This window comes from Monodon monoceros, unplaced genomic scaffold (genome assembly GCF_005190385.1).
Source record: "Monodon monoceros isolate NGI ecotype Baffin Bay Population unplaced genomic scaffold, NGI_Narwhal_1 Super_Scaffold_19, whole genome shotgun sequence".
NCBI lineage: Eukaryota > Metazoa > Chordata > Mammalia > Artiodactyla > Monodontidae > Monodon > Monodon monoceros.
In genome coordinates this window covers 31210329-31229731 of record NW_021703775.1, presented here as the reverse complement: position 1 = coordinate 31229731, position 19403 = coordinate 31210329, and the positions used below count along the sequence as shown (strand labels likewise).

Below are 19403 nucleotides of genomic sequence, written 5' to 3'. Positions count from 1 at the left end.
GTACATATACAGGTTAGCGATTACAAAAGTTTTGGCTGCGAGCGGCGGGGCAGAGGGCGACCATAAGAGTCAGTCATATTTTAGGACAGCCCTTCCCTCTTCCCAACAAACACACACACAAACTCCTGCTCCAGGTCCCCTGCATGGGACTTCTTAGGAAAGGGGGCGGAGCCCTAGGGCTGGTTGGCGGAGGCTGGGTCCTGCGAGGCGCGCCTGCGCCGTGCAGCCCGGCACGTGTTCGAGCAGCAAGCTTCCGCTGGAGTTTCTTGAGGATGCAAACCGAGATGGAGGCGCAGAGTCCCTTGGCCGAGGCCGGCTTCACCCAGGTCACCCGAAAAGGTGGCCGGCGGGCGAAGAAACGGCAGGCTGAGCAGCTGTCCGCACCGGAGGAGGGCGGGGACGCGTCCCGCATGGACACCGAGGAGGCCCGGCCTGCCAAGAGGCCCGTCTTCCCGCCCCTCTCCGGGGACGGGTTTCTGGTACTGGCGGGGACCGAGGGACAGGAACGGGGCAGGGGCCACAGGCGGGTCAGGACGGTGGCCTCTGGGTGATGTTGAAGCTTCTTGTGGCGTGAAGCTCTTAGAGAGGTGACTCTCCTGATGTTTAATTCGCCCAGTTGAAGGGGTCTTTTTGATAATCAGCTGTTGTTTCATATCTCCACCCACCCCTTATTCCTCCAGATAACTCCTGAGTTGTGTTTTCTTGTATCATAGGGTGGGAAAGAAGAAACCAGAAAAATTCCAGTCCCAGCTAACAGATATACTCCCTTAAAAGAGAACTGGATGAAGATATTTACCCCTATTGTGGAGCATTTGGGACTTCAGATACGCTTTAACTTGAAATCGAGGAATATAGAAATCAGGGTGAGGATAATATTAACTATTTTCAAATATACTGCGGTTTCTCTTTTCTGCGGGGATGAAAAGGCATGAATAGACTTTCCTTAATGAGGCTTATTTTGTTGAATGATTTTCTTCCAGTTTTCTAATATATTTTAGTGTCTGAACCTCTCAAATGCCTTCAAAATTTGCATACAACACAATTATTAGTTGAACTCATAAGTTCAGTCTGAAATCATACAAAAATACCAGCTGTGTCTTAGAAGACTTTTAATTGAGAAAAGGCTTAGTAAAGAGGTTGTCATGTTTCAGAAGTATTTAAATAAGAACCAAAGTATTTGCTGCAGTACAGGTGCTATATATTTTAGTGGTATTTTTTGAAAAAAAAAGTATTGAGTAAGTGTAAATTATGTATAAATGTGTTTATTTACTTATTCACTTGTTCATTCCATGATGTCAGTCTAGGAGTTAGACAAATAAAAGTAGTAAACTTTGGGGTATTTTGTTTTTTTGTCTTTTAAAAAAATTATTTATTTATTTATTTTTGGCTGTGTCGGGTCTTCGTTGCTGCATGCAGACTTTCTCTAGTTGCAACGAGCGGGGGCTACTCTTCGTTGCAATGCGCGGGCTTCTTACTGTGGTGGCTTCTCTTGTTGGGGAGCACGGGCTCTAGGCGCGCCAGCTTCAGTAGTTGTGGCGCATGGGCTCAGTAGTTGTGGCACACGGGCTCAGTAGTTATGGCTCACGGGCTCTAGAGCGCAGGCTCAGTAGTTGTGGCGCACGGGCTTAGTTGCTGCGTGGCATGTGGGATCTTCCCAGACCAGGGCTCGAACCCGTGTCCCCTGCACTGGCAGGCAGATTCCTAACCACTGCACCATCAGGGAAGCCGGGGGGATTTTTTCAGGGTGCCAATTTTGTATCAAAATCAGTGACCAAAAGTAATTATATCTTCCTTTTTAACGATTCATTATCAGGACTGGTATAGACTCATCTCTGTTGAAGGACTAGAATAATGGAATAAAGCAGAGAGGTACCGGTCTAAATAGTTGGCAAAGTTTAAAATACAGAACTTGACATTAGAATTCATCTTTGTTCCCATTGGCACTTTCGTTCAGGTTTTTATGGCTTTCTGCCAAAACCTCTTGTTTGCTTATAAGTGTCCTTTATCTCATTGCTTTAAACCTCCTTTCACCACTCCATCCTCTATGCCAGAGCCAGATTAATTTTCAGACCACACTGGTTTTATTGATATCTTGGTATCTTCAGTAATTCTGAAAGATAAAAGTTTTTGACTGAATTTGCCTTTCAAGTAGGAGTCTCATTCCCAAGTTCTCTCACCATCTCTTTGAACATTTTTTCTGTCCATCATTATGGATGGATTTGCTCTCTGAAGGCCCTCTCCTCCCTACTCCCTTTTTCTTCCTCAGTTTCATCATCTTTCAGGGTCTAGCTCAAGTTCTTTCTCCTTTACCGTCAGTCCATTTTTCAGTCTTGTCTTCAGGGCCTAAACGTTTATTGTGCTTAACTGTCTTATGAATTGCAGCACCATCAGTTTGGATTCCACTGACATTTGTTGATACTGCTTTGTGCCAGACACATAGCAGTGGTTTGGCAGGCACTACATCATTTTGGTCTTCAGGACAGCCCTATGAGGTAGATGACATACCCCATCTAACAGATGTGAGGAAACTTGCCAAGGAGTTTCTTGGCCAAAGTCATCAGTGCTAGTAGGGACTCTTCCATTCCAACCTCCTTATTTTACAAATGAGAAAACTTAAGACCTAGAGCATTCATGGGACTTGCCTAAAGTCACATATAGAATTGCGACTGGGATCTAGTTTTATATGTGCCATTACACAACCCTGTATGGTTTCAAATTTGTCAAATATCTGGTCTCCTCAACTCAGTTGTGAGTCTGTGTGGGGGAGGAGAAATGATGGTTTTGGAATCAGATCTGTGTTCAAATCTTATTTTTTTACTTTTTGGTACTTGAGTTTCCTCAAATACAAAAGTATTTATCTTACTTAAATTTAGGTTGACATGAAGATTAGAGCTATAGTGTGTCAAGCACCTTTGTAGTACACATCATTTACAGGGATGGGCATTTTATGAATAGCACCTGTATCTGTGATTATGGAATAAACTCTTTGAGGGCAGGATCCCCTGCTTAAACCATTCTTGGTAATTAGTACTAGAGTTGTTGCTTTGGGAAAGAAAAATCAGCACAGGAATGATGGTTGAAGTCGGGAGATTAGATCAGGACTCCCAGGGAGACTGCACTGAAGGAGAAGAGAAGAGGACCAGCTTGGGTGGGATGGGCCGAGGATGGAGGTCCTTCAGAATGGGAGCCATTGGAGGAATCTTGCTGGTAACTCCAGAGTCAGATCAGCCTTGGAGTACAGTAAGTCATTTGACAGTCTTTGGGGGGCACTGCCCAGTTCTGGAGTTAGCAAAGTTTTGTTTTGAAAATTAAACACGGTACTTATCAAAAACTGGGTCATAGAGAATATATTGGGGAAGGGTGGTAGCGAAGGAAATTATAACAATTGGAAAGGTCAGTCCTAGTAGTTAGTTAGAATATTATCTTTTTCATTCCGAGCTATAATTTGTGCTCCGTAGCCACACCTTTTTTTTTTTTTTTTTTTTAACAGACTTGTAAAGAAACCAAAGATGTTAGCGCTCTGACAAAAGCAGCTGATTTTGTGAAAGCCTTTCTTCTTGGGTTTCAGGTAGAGGTGAGTGATTTCATGATATCTGAAATGGGGGCTCGGAAAATACGCCATATGACTGTTTTGATGGATTTGGGCTTTTTTTTGTTTTGTTTTTTAATTTGAGTGTTGTAGTTCTACAATTTATGAGAGTTAGCTTAACACTCATTCGCAGGTGCCTGAATGGAAGAGCTTCACAGTGTGTATTTCTGTATTGTAGGACGCACTTGCCCTCATTCGGTTGGATGACCTCTTCCTAGAGTCTTTTGAAATTACGGATGGTGAGTGTATGGTGGTCTTTTCATATGAACTACTGGATGGTACTTTTCTATTGCTTTGTCTTGTACCTGAGTCTCAGCTTTCCAGTCACATCAGTTGAGTTGTGTTATTAGCAGCTTTTTCAAAAATGCGTGTTTTATGTCTTTCAGTAGGGAAATTTGGTTAATGATTAAACTTCCCATGGAAGTGGGTGATGCTGGGATGGCTTCCCTCCTGAGGTCTTGCTTTTCTCATTTAGTTAAGCCCTTAAAGGGAGACCACCTGTCGAGGGCAATAGGAAGAATCGCTGGCAAAGGAGGAAAAACCAAATTCACCATCGAGAACGTGACACGGACGCGGATAGTTCTGGCTGATGTGTAAGTATGTGATCTTGAGAAAATTACTGTCATAATTTATAGTTGATCGTTTGCTGGTTTCAAGAAGTGATAAAGATTGTGTTTTACGTATAACGTAGCCACTAAATCTTTGTCAGGATATGGTTCTGGATGAATAGTTATCTACTTTGAAAACAGATTTAGTTGAGAAACTCTTAGATATTATAGCTTTTTTCTCAATTAGTAATGAAGGAAATGTTTAGAATCACTGTTAAAAGAAATTATATGACAGGTGAAGATTGAAATAGTATCTCAGGAGAATCTATTAAATCAGTAGAGGAGAGCAAGGAGTAGGTGTGTTGAATGCCATCGTGAGGCTTTCCTTTAAGAAAGAAAAACATAAATGTATATACACACACATGCACGTATACATAAAGGCCTTTCATAAAAGGAAGGTGAGCATTGCACATTGTGGGGAAAACTAGAGAGCACTTATACGTGAACATCAATAAGATGATACAGGCTTAAAATAAGGGTGCAGGAAGTCAAGCTGGGATTACCCTTCCCTGCCGGAGGTTGAAGCCGCTCTGTTGCCAGTTTGGGGTTACTGGCAGATGGCGCAGAGATTATATAATGCCGTGAAGTTGGGAAACGAAGCAGTTGACTGAGAGGAGGAGGGACCTGCCTACTGCTAAATCCAGAAATAATTTTATTTAAAATCATCTCATCTTTGCTCTGAACCAAAGGGCTCACCATTATTTTCGAATCTGAATTTTAGACTATTTTTTATACTGTAAATAGAAAACTGTTAACACTATATTGGTGGCCCTGTTTACCTGAAGACAGGTGTGTTATAATTTTGACCTTTTATGACTTGAGCCTGGAGTTGGGACCACGGAGCCATGGGAAAAACTCTTTTGAACTAGAAATTTCAAAAATTGAAATGTTTACCACACTTTAAAATATCATAAACAGCCCTAAAAGTTTCTGTTAATTTAGAAATTTTAAAATGTAACTGATTTGCTAGTCCAGTTATGGTTAACGCATCATATTAAGTTTATAATTTATAAATGTATCAGTGTATTTCTAAGGGTTAACTTAAAATTTACTCATTGAACTAATTTTTTAAACAGCTGTATTACAGTGTGGTTTACATACAATTAAAGTCACCTGTTTTAGGTACATAATTCAATGGGTTTTTGGCAAATACTCTGCAGTCCTGTGATCCCACTGTGCTCATTTCCATCAACCCAAAAGTTCCTTGTGCATCTTTGCAGCCCCTCCCAATTCCCAGGCAATCACTCATCTCCTTTCTGTCACTATGGTTTTGCCTTTTCTCGAAATTCATATAGGTGGAAATACACAATATGTAGTCTTTGATATATGGCTTCTTTTAATTAGCATGTTGTTTCAAGTTTCTCCATTTTGTTGGGGGTTAGTAGTAGGTTTTTTTTCAGTGCCAAGTACTGGCAAAGAAATGTACTGTCTTGCAGTTTTTGCTGTAAATAGGCTAATTAGGCTAATCCACATGTTCAACAATTTATATTAGTTGTGATACAGCCATAAGATGGACTGTTATGTACCCATAAATGTTATTTTTGATGAGTTGCTGAAAACCTGGCAAAGATCACAGTAGGATGTGAACAAAATATAAAACTGAAAACCATTTGTTCCAGATACATTCAGGATATCAAATGGGAAAGAACGTGACCTATATGTCCTGGGACCTGTATGCCATTCCAACCACTGCCCCATTGCTTTGGTTGTTTTAGCAGCAAAACTCCTCACACTGTATGTATCCTTGCTTCTGTATCTCCTCATCTTTCATGCTGTACTTCACAGAATATTGTTTTTATCGAAGTTACACATAACACATACTTTAAAATAATTCCTCCTGTCTGCTTCCATTTCCCCCTCCTCTGAGGGAGGAAATTTCAAGTCTTCAAGTTCAGCTAGCTAACTTGTAAAAATTATTTTTCCTCTGTATTTCTAAATATCTTTGTATAGCAGCTTAATTTTTCCCCCTCAGATTCACTGTTGCTTTTCTCCTGTGAAAGATGAAGAGTCCTCTTTTGGACTTCCCCACCTCCGCCCACATGCTCAACCTTTCCAGCGCTCCCGTTTGCGTGCCCCTCCCTTTACACTGTGGGTTTGGTTCGACTCAAGCTCAGTATTACCTGAGCATGAAATCGGTGCCCAGGATATTAACAGCTGAGCCAGGTGGTGCACTGTGGTTACTTTATCTGTCCTCTGCAGCTTTGTTGTCACAGGGAGAAATAATTCGTACGTTTCTGTGTGCTTTCTCAGTATTTCAGCGTACTAATTGAATAGAAAGCCATACCTGGTCTGTATCTCCGCTTGGTGGACTCAGATGCGTCAGACATTTTAGAAGTCTCTCCTGGAGCCTTCCGTGCCAGAAGCACTGCTACCCTCTGCCTGGCACACAGTTGCCATCCCGGCTCCTTCTTTCACCATCGCCCCTTCGGTGTTTGAATCCCTCGGTTCTTGGATTCTCTGTCCTGCGTCCTCCTTGTTTTGGTGGTGTAGGTAGTCCTGGAGCTCGCTTAGCACAGGAAGGACATTTTGTGAGACCTGGTTGGGAAGATGTCTTCTATTCTGGCCGAGTATACAAATCTGTTGTAAATCATTCTCATTCAGAATTCCTTCCTGCAACTTAATCTTCTAATCCTTCTATTCAGTTTTCTTAACATCCTGTGGTCCATTCATGAGTGCCTGAAAATTTGCTTTTCTAATCTCACTGGTTTGGGGGTTTATTTTGGTTTGTTTTTCTTCTTTTCTCCCTGGAGTTTCTGTTTCTGTACTGCTTTATTCCGCTTGCTGGTTGTGCCTTCTACTCTTTTGCACTGGGTGCTTTCCTCGGATTCTGGTTCCTCAGTGTGGGCGTCGTATGTTAAGGGTGGGGCCGTAAGGAGCAGACTAGAAACCTGGGCTCGGGATGCCTGCGGGTGGGCTAGGGGTGGGGGGCTGGTGGCCTGTAGGCTTCACTTAGGATGATTGCCAGCCTGTTTCTTTGGGGAAGCCCTGATGTCAGTATCTTTGGTCTTTCCCAATGAGCAGGCCAGGTTCCCCAGAGAAGTATTCTCCAGTCTCTCTGCTGACAGACTCTTGGAGCCCGGTTACGAAGACAGTTGGAAGTCTCGCAGCTCATCGTGCAGACGTTTGCTTGACATTGCCCCTGTTTTCGTCATGATGCTCCTACTTCCACTGTGCCTGGTGCCCCTGGTCCAGCCCCCAGGGCTTTCACCTTCTGCAGTGAGCAGCCCCACCCCTTAATTTTACCAGAGTTACAGAGGGGTATAGTAAGGTGGTTGCCTGGTCGCCCGGAGTGGGGAAGGAAACCCGGGGATCATCCTGAACAGACTTTAACTGATTCTCTTGTTTTTAGCCTCGTTTTTACCCCCGTTTCAGAAATGCCTGAGCCTTTGGAAGGGAGAGGGTTCTGTTTGACGTCCCCCCCGAAGATTTTGGTGTCAGTTTACTAAGTTTACTGGTATTTTGGAAGATGGGCTCAGAAAAGCAAAATGCTATGTTGTCAGTCTAATTTGAAGCATTCGGCAAGGAATGCCCAGTAAAAAGGTCTGGATGATCTCCAGAGAGTAGTGAAGAAATTTAGAGAATCTTAAATCTTTTTTTTTTTCTTTTAATTTATTTTTATTTATTTATATTTGGCTGTGTTGGGTCTTCGTTGCTGCGTGCAGGCTTTCTCTAGTTGCAGCAAACGGGCTTCTCATTGCGGTGGCTTCTCTTGTTGTGGAGCACGGGCTCTAGGCACGTGGGCTTAGTAGTTGTGGCTTGCGGGCTCTAGAGTGCAGGAGTTGTGGCGCACAGGCTTAGTTGCTCTGCAGCATGTGGGATCCTCCCGGAGCAGGGCTCGAACCCGTGTTCCCTGCAGTGGCAGGCGGATTCTTAACCACTGCGCCACCAGGGAAGTCCCTAAATTATCTTTAGAAAGCTTTGCAGTTAAAATACAAATATGTTTTAACTAAGTACAGTATTACCTGCATCTGGGTACTTTAATATTCCCAGCTCTGCCAGTGCGTCATCTCGGACAGGTGTTTTGATTTGTCACTAACTTGTTTCCTCGTATGTAAAGTGGGCATAACTTCTGCCTGATAAAGCTCATGCGAGGATTAAATGAGAACATGTATGTAAAGCCCTAGCGTATTGGAGAGCACTCAGTGGATAGGAGCCATTATTCACCAAGGGTCTTAAAGAACTGAGTTTTGTTTTTTAATTTTTTATGTCTTTCCCTCATAATTTTTTACTGGGATATTAATGCACTTATCATTCCCCTTCAGAGTGGTTTTCGGTATACTTACAGAGTTGTGCAACCATCACCACCACCTTTATTTAGGCATCTGTGTCTACCATGAGTTTCCAGAGTTTCTGGATCATGGGACTTCGTTAAGGAAATGCTTTTTGTTGCTAACCTGTCTCACTTTATCTCTTGCAGGAAAGTTCACATCCTTGGTTCTTTCCAAAACATCAAGATGGCAAGAACTGCTATTTGCAACCTCATCCTGGGTAACAGCAGTTTCATCCTATGTTGTTTTCTCTGAAAGAAAAGAACAGGGAATTTAGGAACTCAGATCACATTTGCAGGTCACTTTAGGGTCAGGGTGATGACAAAGGTAGCAAGCAGAAACTCTTGGGGGTTGGGAAATGTGGGCCCAGAGAGAAAGCAGGAATATTTTTGCTTGGATTCCATCTGCAAACCCGAGAGAAAGGGTTTATTGGATTACATTGCTTACATCATCGCTGCGTCCCCTGAAGAGGTGCGCCAGGGAGCCCTCCCAGAATAGCAGGCAGCATTGTTTTAGGTTCAGCCAAAAGGGAGCTGCTGAGCAACATCAGTCAGTCATCTTAGTTGACTGACTTAGTCCCATTTTCAAACCACGAAGTACGGTCACTTGCGGTCTGAGCCCGTGGGTTGTAGCGCTTGCTCGGGAAATGTGTGGGATCCACCGCGGTGCCCAGGTCAGTTGTGCCCAGGTCTGACTGGCTGCTTTTTGAAACATTTTGACAACTCAGGGTCTTTGGCTGTTAGGATTTAAAATGTTCTTTGGAGAATATTTATGTGGTTTCCTTTATGGTTCTTTTGTTGATTTAAGGTAGATCCAGCGGAAAATGTCCCTGTCCTTTGTAGAGTTGCAGACCATTTTCCATTGTAGCATCTATATGTATACGTGTGGATAAGCTTTTTTATTTTCTCCTGCAGGAAATCCTCCATCAAAGGTTTATGGCAATATTCGTGCTGTGGCTAGCAGAGCGGCAGACCGATTCTGATTTCAAATCAGAGACTTTTTACCTTGTCTTTGAACTCTAGAGAAGATGCCTTTCCCCTCTACAAGTGGTCACCAGACACCATGTGAAGAACTTTTCAGTCGTGGATACCGTTATTTATACTAGCACATTAAGTATAATTTATTTTTTCCATTTTAAATCACATATAGATTTGCATAGTTTATAAGCCTCTCATTTGGAGGGAAACTTATTTAAAAAAACAGTTCTGTATTAGCTTCTAAGTTTTTTGTTTATAAATTTATAAAAAGTTATTTCTTCTCTATGAGTTGTAATTAAAAGAATTATCTCAGAAAACCTCTCTTGACTTGTGACCCTTAATACTGGATGGTGTGTGAATATTTTAGACCCAGGTCATAGCAGCAGTTTGGATATACTCTGTGGACCAAGGAAGACTACTGTTTGTACCTATTTTTGCAGTTTGTAAAATTAAAGACTACATCACAAGGTTGATGTGAGGAAGGAGTTTTATTTTTTAAATAAGTGTTTAATGAAAGCAGTCAGACCTTTCCAGTGTTTGGGTATACTTCTTCTAAGTAGTAAAGGTGAAATATGATAAAAGAATATTTTTACCCCTAAGAAAACTACTATATTCTGCAAATGTAACAGATTGTTTTAACAGGTGTCTGCCTAAATGTTCTGATTTATATTATGCATTTTTTTAATGAAAGGAACCTACTTCATTAAACTGTGTGATGTTATTCTCTTGTACATCTCTGCAACCCTTAACCAAAACTTTAGTGATAGGAGTATTAGAAAGTACATGTAAGAACTAGAAAAAGTGTTGTTTTTAAGTATTGCTGTTAAGCCTTCTATTAGTTACGTGTGCCACTATCCCAGACTATTTTGTGCATTGCACTGGGATTAGATATACTTAATATTACAGTGGGAATCCAGTGGGGAATTGCTGGAAATGTCCCAGCAGTAATTTTTTTATCCTTTGGCAACACAACAGCATGGAGAGTGTATGTGTATGTTGATGTCATTTTACTCATATCCTTTCGAAAAGGAATTTGTCGGGACTGTCTTACTCTGGAGCCTGCAAAGGCTTCAGGAGGTACTTGCCTACCCCCCCACGCTTTGTCCAGGAAGTTATATGCAAAATTGTGAGTACTTAGGGTGTACTTTTCTAAGGAATGGGTCCACAGTTTTAATCAGGTTTCCAAAGCGCTTGGCTGAGATGAACCCTCGCTACGTAACCATAAACATTTTGTGTTGATTCTTAAAGAGCATAATTTTGATTGGAAAAACACGGGTTTTCTATGTTAAAGTGAAGGAATCTTTTGGTATTGTTTGCATTTACTTCCTTTTGAAGATTTCTTACGTAGTTACAACTATCAGTAATATAAGAGCAAATATATTTCTTTGGCAGTTGCTAAAATTTGGGATACTGAACTTTTACCGTCTTGAGTTTTGGGCCTCTCCCTGGGCAAACATCCCCAACCCCCAGGGAATCAGCACTGCTTGGGGCTTGAAAGGGAAACAAAATGTTAGAGGAGACCCAGCTAATTCCTGGAATGGAATAATGAAGAAAAAATAGAGGTAATAAATCTGACTACATCGCAGTGGTAGTTGCAGTGGGAGTTGATCTTGACCTGGATCAAATCACTTCTTCAAATTCTTCTCTAAGGCCTGGACATGAAATCTAATAACCAAAAGCCTTAGCGATGCTTATCCATATTTCTGTGGCATCTGTCATGCTAACCTGTGATTATTTTAGTGTCTCCCTCCCACCCTAAAGCCTCTGATCTTTAGATTGTCAGTATCTAGTACAGTTTCGGACACATCATATAAGAGTTTATTAACATATTAATTGCTACTTGGCTGGGGAATGGGCATGAAAGAGGAGTATTTTCTTAGATATTCAGTGGCCGGTAAGGGAAGAGACCTTGTTGTTTCCTCCTAGTCGTTCCAGAAGACATGGACTCCAATTTCTCATCCTATCTACAGAAGAAAGCTCATGTTCATTGAGCATCTGGGAAAGAGACCTGATTTTCCTGATTCCAGAGCCATGGGACAGCATGCTTAATGTTAGATTACTGAGTACACGGTGACAGTGTACGTAACCATCCTACAACTTGCAAAATGCTTGTATTATACAAATGTTCATTACTCATTTGGTGAAAGAAATCATTCAAAGACACCAGTAATCTGAAGGAGGTTTGGGAGAGCAAGGACTCGCTAATTTGATCTGGCTAGCTGATAAGCTTATAATGCCCAAGGTTAGTAAAAGGTTGAAGTGGCAGTGGACTTTAGCTTAAAATGTGAGCTAATTTAACGAGCGATTTTTGAGCATGTGGGAATTTCTGAAGACTGAGAATTGTTTGAAGGACTTCCCTGGTGACACAGTGGTTAAGAATCCGCCTGCCAGTGCAGGGGACACCGGTTCGAGCCCTGGTCCGGGAAGAGCCCACATGCCACGCAGCAACTAAGCCAGTGCGCCACAGCCACTGAGCCTGTGCTCTAGAGCCCGTGCGCCACAACTACTGAAGCCCGCACGCCTAGAGCCCGTGCACCGCAGTAAGAGAAGAAGCCTGCGCACCGCAAGTAGAGAGCGCCCACGTGCAGCAGCGAAGACCCAATGCAGCCAAAACAAAAATCCATTCTATAAAACAAAAATTGTTTCAAGACATATAAGAGCTTGAACAGCATTTCTTTCTAAGTCCTGGAAAGTATCCAGAAAGATTTCTACCATCTTGTCTACTCTTTCTTTTAAACTGTGGTAAAATATACATGATTCACCATTCTAGCCATTTCGAACTGTACAGCTCAGTGACAGTACGTTCTCATGCAACCATCATCCACCATTTCCAGAACTTTTATCTTCCCCATCTGACAGTGTACCCATTCAACACTCTCTACCTCCCCCTCCTCCTGGCCCTTGGGAACCACCATTCTACTTTTCTGTCTCTATGAGTCTGACAACTCCAGGAACTTATATAAAAAATACAGTATTGGGCTTCCCTGGTGGCGCAGTGGTTGAGAGTCCGCCTGCCGATGCAGGGGACACGGGTCCGTGCCCCGGTCTGGGAAGATCCCACATGCCGCGGAGGGGCTGGGCCCGTGAGCCATGGCCGCTGAGCCCGTGAGCCATGGCCGCTGAGCCTGCGCTCCGCAGCAGGAGAGGCCACAACAGTGAGAGGCCCGCGTACCACACAAAAAAAAGAGAAACAGTATTTGTTCTTTTGTGACTGGCTCTTTTTTCTTAGCATGTCTTCAAAGTTCATGTGTGTTACAGCATGTGTCAAAATTTCCTTTTATGGCTGAGTAACATCCCATTGTATGTATATACCACATTTTGATTATCCATCTGTCATGGATGTTTTGGTTGCTTTCAAGTTTTGGCTACTGTGAATTATGCCGCTATGAACACGGGTGTGCCAACACTTCTAGTCCCTACTGTCACTCCTCTTGGGCAAGTATCCAGAAGTGGAATTTCTGAGTCATATGGTAAATCTGTGTTTAATTTGAGGAACCATTATACCATTTTTCCACGATGACTACACCATTTGATATCCACACCAGCAATGCACAAGCCTTCCAGCTGCTTCATATCCTTACCAACACTTTTATTTTGCTGATGGCAGTGCTGACGGGCATGAAGTGGTAATCTTGTTTTAGTTTGCATCTCCATAATGACTAGTGATACTGAGCATCTTCTCACGTGGTGGTGGCCATTTGTGTATCCTGGAGAAATATCTGTTCACGTCCTTTTGCCCACTTTTTAATCAGGTGGTTTTTGAGTCGTAGTCTTGACATATTCTAGATAGCAATCTCTTAGCAGATCCATGATTTACAAATATTTTCTCCCATTCCGTGCATTGCTGTTTCACTTCGTCATCTTTTCTACTCTTAAGACCATTAGAACTAGGTAAAGAAAGGGAGACCTAGGGTTTAAAATGTTAACTATTGGTTTAGGCCTAACTAACCTATACTCCTAGTTCAAAGAGCCAAGGAATCCAGTGCATAGTATCTCATAACTAGTGCATGCCTGACAATATGGGTGTTCTGGGTATAGGACACCAAGAGCCCATAATTCACGTGGGCCGTCATTTCCCGTCACAAGAACCTCAAGTGCTTGTTACAGGGCGGGCCTGGCGTGGGAGCCCTCCAGACTTGCTGAATGAATAAAAGTCTCAAAGTTATACTGATGCTTACCTTTTATGAAGTGAGAAAGTAGTGGATAGAATTTAACATCACAACCTGTAGAAACAAGGTGTCTCCTATTACCTAATTCATTGATTACGTATTCATTAAACACTAAGAACTAGGCAGAATCTAGGCAACCAGGTCTGTCAGTGAACAAGGGGCAGAAATCCCTGCCCTTGGGGAGCTTTCATTCGTGTCATTTCCATAACCGGGGAAGACAAATACAAAATGCTTAAATGAATCATGTCAGAAGAGGTTAAACGCTATGGAAGAAAACAGAGTGGGGTAAAGGAGAATCAGGTGTATGAGTGTGTTTAAATGGTGGCCAGGAGAGTTCCTGTTGAACCAGGACACGGCTGAAACCCTTGGAAGCATTCCCTGTGGGTAGCCTGGGGGGCGAAGAGACGGTGCACAGGCCTACAGAGGAAGCATGCCAAAGGCTTGGGGAAGCACGGAGGCAAAGGAGGCTGGAAGCAGAGGGAGGGTGGGTGACACACCGGGTTCTGCAGGTCACTGTGATGACTTGTGTTTTCACCCAGTGACAGAGCAGACTTACTTATGGCTCATAGTCAAAGATCAAATGTCAACTTACTAGAGTTTTTAAAAAATCTGAAAGAGTGAAAAAAGACTATCCAATGGCTGGGAAAGCCTGAAGACCACTGTGAATACACTCCATCAAGTTTCAAATATTTTATTTTCTTATTCATACAGTATGAAGTTTTCTAGAGATCCCACAACATGATGTTTCATGCAGAAGAAAAACTAAACATTCAACATAAACCATCCCTCCCCACCCACCCACGCACGCTAAAAAAAAAAAAAAAAGAAAAAGAAAAAACCCTCAGTCCCCAGTAAGGAAATAATGTTTGCACTATTTTTCTGTAATGCCAGCCAAGATATGCACAAGCAAGAGAAATAGAAAGCATTTGCTAAAATATTTGTAACAAATACTTATGTACAAAAAATTCACAAAAGACTAGTTCCCCCCCTTGAAGCAGAGCACATGGCAGTTGACACTGGAACAGATCAAACCACTGGCTGGGATTATAAGCCACGTACTGATCCAGAGGAAGAAAGTTACATGTAGTGGAGATTTTCAGTTTGAACATTAACATTTCCAAAGTTTGGCAACATTATGTTTTAAAATTATGCAAATTATGTAAACAAGAGGTACATATTTTAAATCGATCTACATGCAAAACTCCATGTCATGCAAGGACACCAAGCACCGGGATTTCTCTCACAGACAGAGCCCATGGCGTGCAGCACTCAGTTGAAGGAACAGCGATGGCAGGCGGGTGTGCCCAAATTAAGATTCTTTCCTCTTGATTCAACCTGCCTTTTCCCACTCATGATTATAAAACCAGTTTTCTAGAAAAACTATATAGGGAAAGACTACAGTCCTACAAAGCTAACCAGAATGTCTTCTTCCAGCCAACAGTACCTTTGCAGAAAAGGGAAGGGATAATATCAAGTGGTGGAACATGGTAAACTACTTTTATATCACACAAATTTATTAAGTTACCTGTTACGTATGGGGGCAAATCAAGAACACCATTATGCACTCTCTATGCCTTGTGGTAAAGAAATGTAAGAGGTATAAATTTGGATATCATTTTGCTCTTCTGTGGCATAGAGATTAGTAAGGTTTCTCCCATGTAAGTCATAAATAAGTATATGTGGGTGTAGAGATACACACATGCACATTAAATACCACCAGTTTTAGATTAGCTGCAAGTCTTTTGAAACAGAGAAAGGAAATTTATGGTTTAAACTAAGTTTAATGACAATTTACCACCCATGTAATGAAACAAATAAACGGATATCCTAAGCAGTTACATGATTATTTCAGGAACTCTTCAGTAAGTCATGTCCGAGATAAATCAGGATTGCCTCAGATAGCTTCTGTCCTTTGCGAATAAAATCACAACAAACTGACACTTACTCAGGGACATCTAGTGAATGTAATGGCTCCTAGTTATGAAGTAACAGAATGAGGTGGCCATAAGCTCTGTGCTGTTGCTATATGAACACAAGAGCAGCAGCGCTGAACTATACTTTCTGCTCAAGCAGAGACGTCATCAAAGCTGCGCAGCAATGAGACACAGTCCCTGGAAGTATATCACAGGTATAAATAAAGTTACAAACTCCTTTGTTACAAAAATGTAATCAAGGTAAATAAGATGTTAACAAATGCTTTGTCAATCTCTCAAAAGAGAAAGGGCAGGACAAGGAAAATAGCTGGCCTAACACCTGGCTCAAATTGTACAATCTTCAATCTATATATAAAACTGTGTGAAATAAAAGTAAGGATGTTGAATGTTCTGCTTGGCACTTTTGTACTCTATCATTTTGCTTCTGAATCAAGTATATTAAATTAAAGCCAACCTACTACACATATAGAAAGCTACATATATCTATATATAAATATTTACATATGTATATATAGATACTTTCTTGTTATAAAAGATGAAGAAAAATAAATTAAAAAGCCAACCCCTTCCCTTTCTTCACCACATTGATATGCTCTTTTCATGCTGCTGTCCTTCAGCTTTAAAGTGCTACACTGAGTTATTGAGAGAATAAGAGTTCAATAACACTTAGTTGGCTTCATGAGGCTCATGTTGGAAAATGTGGCTTCACAGAGAAAAATACTTCCATTTAAATACACAGAGAGCATTGCTGGACGTCTTGAGCAGATCTTCAGAGATGGAGAAGAAAGCAAAAGTGTTGGGTGGTACTCTTTACAGAAGAGTCACACGTCTACCACCATCTTTTTGTGAATATCGAGGCCGCCTACAACCTGCAACAGAGAGAACAAATCAAACTTGACCAGGTTCGACGGACTCCTTTGTACTAGTCTCACCACCTTACCAAAACTACAGCTTAAAAAACATACTACTTTAGCCATTTCCAGAAGCTGTTGTTTTTAAAAACCTGCATTGCCTTTTGTTAGAACTTTCATGGCTTCTTTCTCCTAGGATAACATTTTCTTGTGTTCTATCACTAGGGCTGGCAAATTTTTCTGTAAAGGGCTAGGCAGTAAATATTTCACGCTCTGTAGGCCATGTATATAGTTTCTCTTGAATTCTCTTCTCCCATTTTTTTTTTTTAAACACCACTTTAAAATGAAAAAACTTTTTTAGCTCAAAAACATACAAAACAGGCCACATGCAGGATTTGGCCCACTCTTTCGTCTGTCGTTTCGACATGGCCTTTAGTAGTTTAATATTAAATGATAACCAGACGTTACCATAAAAACTGTCAGAAACCAAATGCAGGCTTCACTTGTCAGTCTGTTCTACAATATATCAGAAAGTAATAAATGAATAAAATTTTCTGCACATTACTTTCCCATGGAGTCAAATACTTGTAAAGTTGTTACAGACACCTCAGTGAATACTGACATGGCCATGTGAAGTGCAATTACCTGTATTATTATTTGGGGCATAAGTTTTATTAAGTATAACCTATATAAAGAAAGTAAACCATAAATGTTCACAGCCTGATGAATTTTCAGAGCGAACACCCAAGTAAACAGCAGCCAGGGAGGGCATCACTGGGGCTCTTCCGTGGCCCCCTTCCCGCACTGGCCACCTCCCTCCTCCCAAGCCATCGCCCGCCAGAGGTGGTCACTATCATGATTTAACACCATCGGTTACTCTGGTCTGCTTTTATACATTTTATAAATGAAATCTTTTGTGTCTGGCTTGTTTCACTCAGCGTTGTTTGTGAGATTCATCCATGTTGTTCTGCATAGCTACATCTGTATTATTTTTAAACCTTAAAAATTTTTTTTTGAAAAAGAAAGCTTAAACAGCCAGCTAGTTCTACAACTTCTGTTATGAAAACAGCAGTTTGCTATCCTGCCCTCAAATTTCGTTTTACTTAGAGGCAATCATTTAGAATTTTCAGCTGATTCTCAGTATTTACCTATAGGTCTCCAAATAACACCCCTACATTGCTTTTTCTTGGATTCAAAGTTTTAGGCATCATCCACTGACTTCCCACCACAGAAGATGAAGATTATACTCTCACACACACCTCTCCCTTCTGTCTCCTACCACGTATACTTCCCACCTCTCCCACGCTTCAAATAATTGTATCTTTTTTTTTGATTAGGCAGAAATTCAGCATTTTATTTATGACTATATAGAATACTACTTACAGCAGAAGAGAATTGTGTACTATAGTTACTTTTTCTTTCCTGCACATTTGTTTTGCTACAGTTAATAACTGATCTTTTTCTTTGCCAGGTGTTCTATGTATTTATCATTAATTCAACCCTAAACTTTGTTCTAAACGCACTTAAATATATTATGTAATTCTATCAATTTTACTGTCTTGAAATCACTCCCAGAGCTTTCCAACCTGCTCCAATCCAGGCCTGTCATCTATGGATCCTCCTTCACCATCATCCTAGGGATTTCCTTCTTTCATGGTGGACCTTCTGCTTCCTGGATCCCACACTGTCTTCTTTTTTTGATTTATAACCTTTTTATAGTGGGAGCACATCCTCTAGTAGTTTCCCAAAAAGGGAGGCCTTGCATACCTGAAAATGTCTTTACTTCTACCACCTAGTTTGAGTTTATTGAGAGTTCTCACTTGGAAATAACTGTTCCTCAAAATTGTGAAGGCAATGCTTCCATTGCCTTCTAGTTGCCAACTCTGCTGAGAAATTTGCCACCATTATGATTCTTTGTATGACACCCTTCCCCTCCTACCCCTCTACTTTAGCTCTTTGCAAGTTTGTAGAACCATCTCTTTGTTTTAAACTTTCATGACAATGTGCCTAGGCCCACATTTTTATATACTATGCTGGGTACTTAGTAAGTCCTTTTGGTCAAAGAAGCTCATTACTTTTGATTCTGAAATATTTTCTTGATTCATTTTAGACATTTCCTTCCCTGCATTTTTTTTCTGGACCCCTAGCATCTGGGTGTTAGACCTCCTAGAATGTATTTCAAAGTTTAAATGTCCGAGAGCTCTTTTATATATTCTCCAATTTTTGTTTCAAAAATCCAATATATTATATCCCTGAGGATAACCATGACAGATTTTTGTTCTACTTTGAAAGTTGTCACTGGCCTTGCATAGCCTGCTTCTCCAAGCTTCTTTTTCAGGTGTGATCTCATCTCTATAATCCATTTTAGAGGCTTTCCTTGAATGTCTGGTGATCCGTGGCTCTCTGCTCCTGTGGAAAGGGCACTAGATCCTCCACATACAAAGTGGGGCTGTTGACTGTGGACTGCACTTTGAGTGATCAGTTAAGACCGTATCTGGAGATCAGATTTCCCAAAGAGGGCTGTCCCACCTCTTGCCTGGAGGGTACAAGTCTAGCTGCCAGGGAATCAGGTTAGGGAACTGAGCCTTTCAGGGATTCCACCTTATAAACCAAGATACTTCTCAGCTTTCCGAGTTTCTAGCTTAGAATTTTTACTCTTGTCTGCTAAACCAATTAACCATTCAACTTTATAAGTTGCCAAATCTAGTTAACTATCCTCTCTGCTATTCACTTGGCCCTTGTGGGTTTATAACCTTTTCTTTTTAACCCATTTAATTTCAGTGGAGGTTTGAGAGGAAGCAAAAGTAAATAGATGTGTTCAGTCCACCAACTTTAACCCTGTCACTGATCATTTATAGTATTTGTGCATGGTAAAGTATTCTGAAAATGTTAAAGTAGGTATGTAGTATGTGATCTTATTTAAAAATAACTTCCTTGGGACTTCCCTGGTGGCGCAGTGGTTAAGAATCCACCTGCCAATGCAGGGGACACGGGTTAGAGTCCTGGT

General features: G+C 41.4%; 2 protein-coding genes across 4 annotated transcripts in view; one reads left to right on the top strand and one right to left on the bottom strand.

Annotated features, from left to right (window-relative positions):
- Positions 1-159: 159 nt before the first annotated feature.
- Positions 160-10131, top strand: PNO1 (partner of NOB1 homolog). 2 transcript variants are annotated; one of them, XM_029231757.1, is made up of 7 exons: positions 160-479; positions 714-863; positions 3491-3574; positions 3768-3828; positions 4065-4182; positions 8615-8685; positions 9380-10131. In XM_029231757.1, exons 1-7 carry the CDS (start codon positions 273-275, stop codon positions 9445-9447), a joined length of 759 nt encoding a protein of 252 aa, XP_029087590.1. In that variant the 5' UTR covers positions 160-272; the 3' UTR covers positions 9448-10131. The 2 variants fall into 2 exon arrangements, with proteins under 2 accessions (XP_029087590.1, XP_029087591.1); XM_029231758.1 differs by lacking the exons at positions 8615-8685; positions 9380-10131 and adding an exon at positions 5817-7084.
- A 4161-nt stretch (positions 10132-14292) lies between these two features.
- The window catches only part of PPP3R1 (protein phosphatase 3 regulatory subunit B, alpha), a 58695-nt gene continuing 53584 nt past the window's right edge, over positions 14293-19403 (bottom strand). For both annotated transcript variants that reach the window (XM_029231760.1, XM_029231761.1), the window contains one exon: positions 14293-16414. In XM_029231760.1, the coding sequence (XP_029087593.1) occupies positions 16367-16414 (48 nt within the window). In that variant the 3' untranslated portion in view covers positions 14293-16366. The remainder of the gene's footprint in view (positions 16415-19403) is intronic.

Bases quoted from the DNA above. Each gene is read 5' to 3' on its own strand.
- PNO1 (XM_029231757.1), top strand. From the start codon at position 273: ATGCAAACCGAGATGGAGGCGCAGAGTCCCTTGGCCGAGGCCGGCTTC. The intron at 480-713 runs GTACTGGCGGGG...CTTGTATCATAG, and splicing joins TCTCCGGGGACGGGTTTCTG to GGTGGGAAAGAAGAAACCAG. The intron at 864-3,490 runs GTGAGGATAATA...TTTTTTTAACAG, and splicing joins CGAGGAATATAGAAATCAGG to ACTTGTAAAGAAACCAAAGA.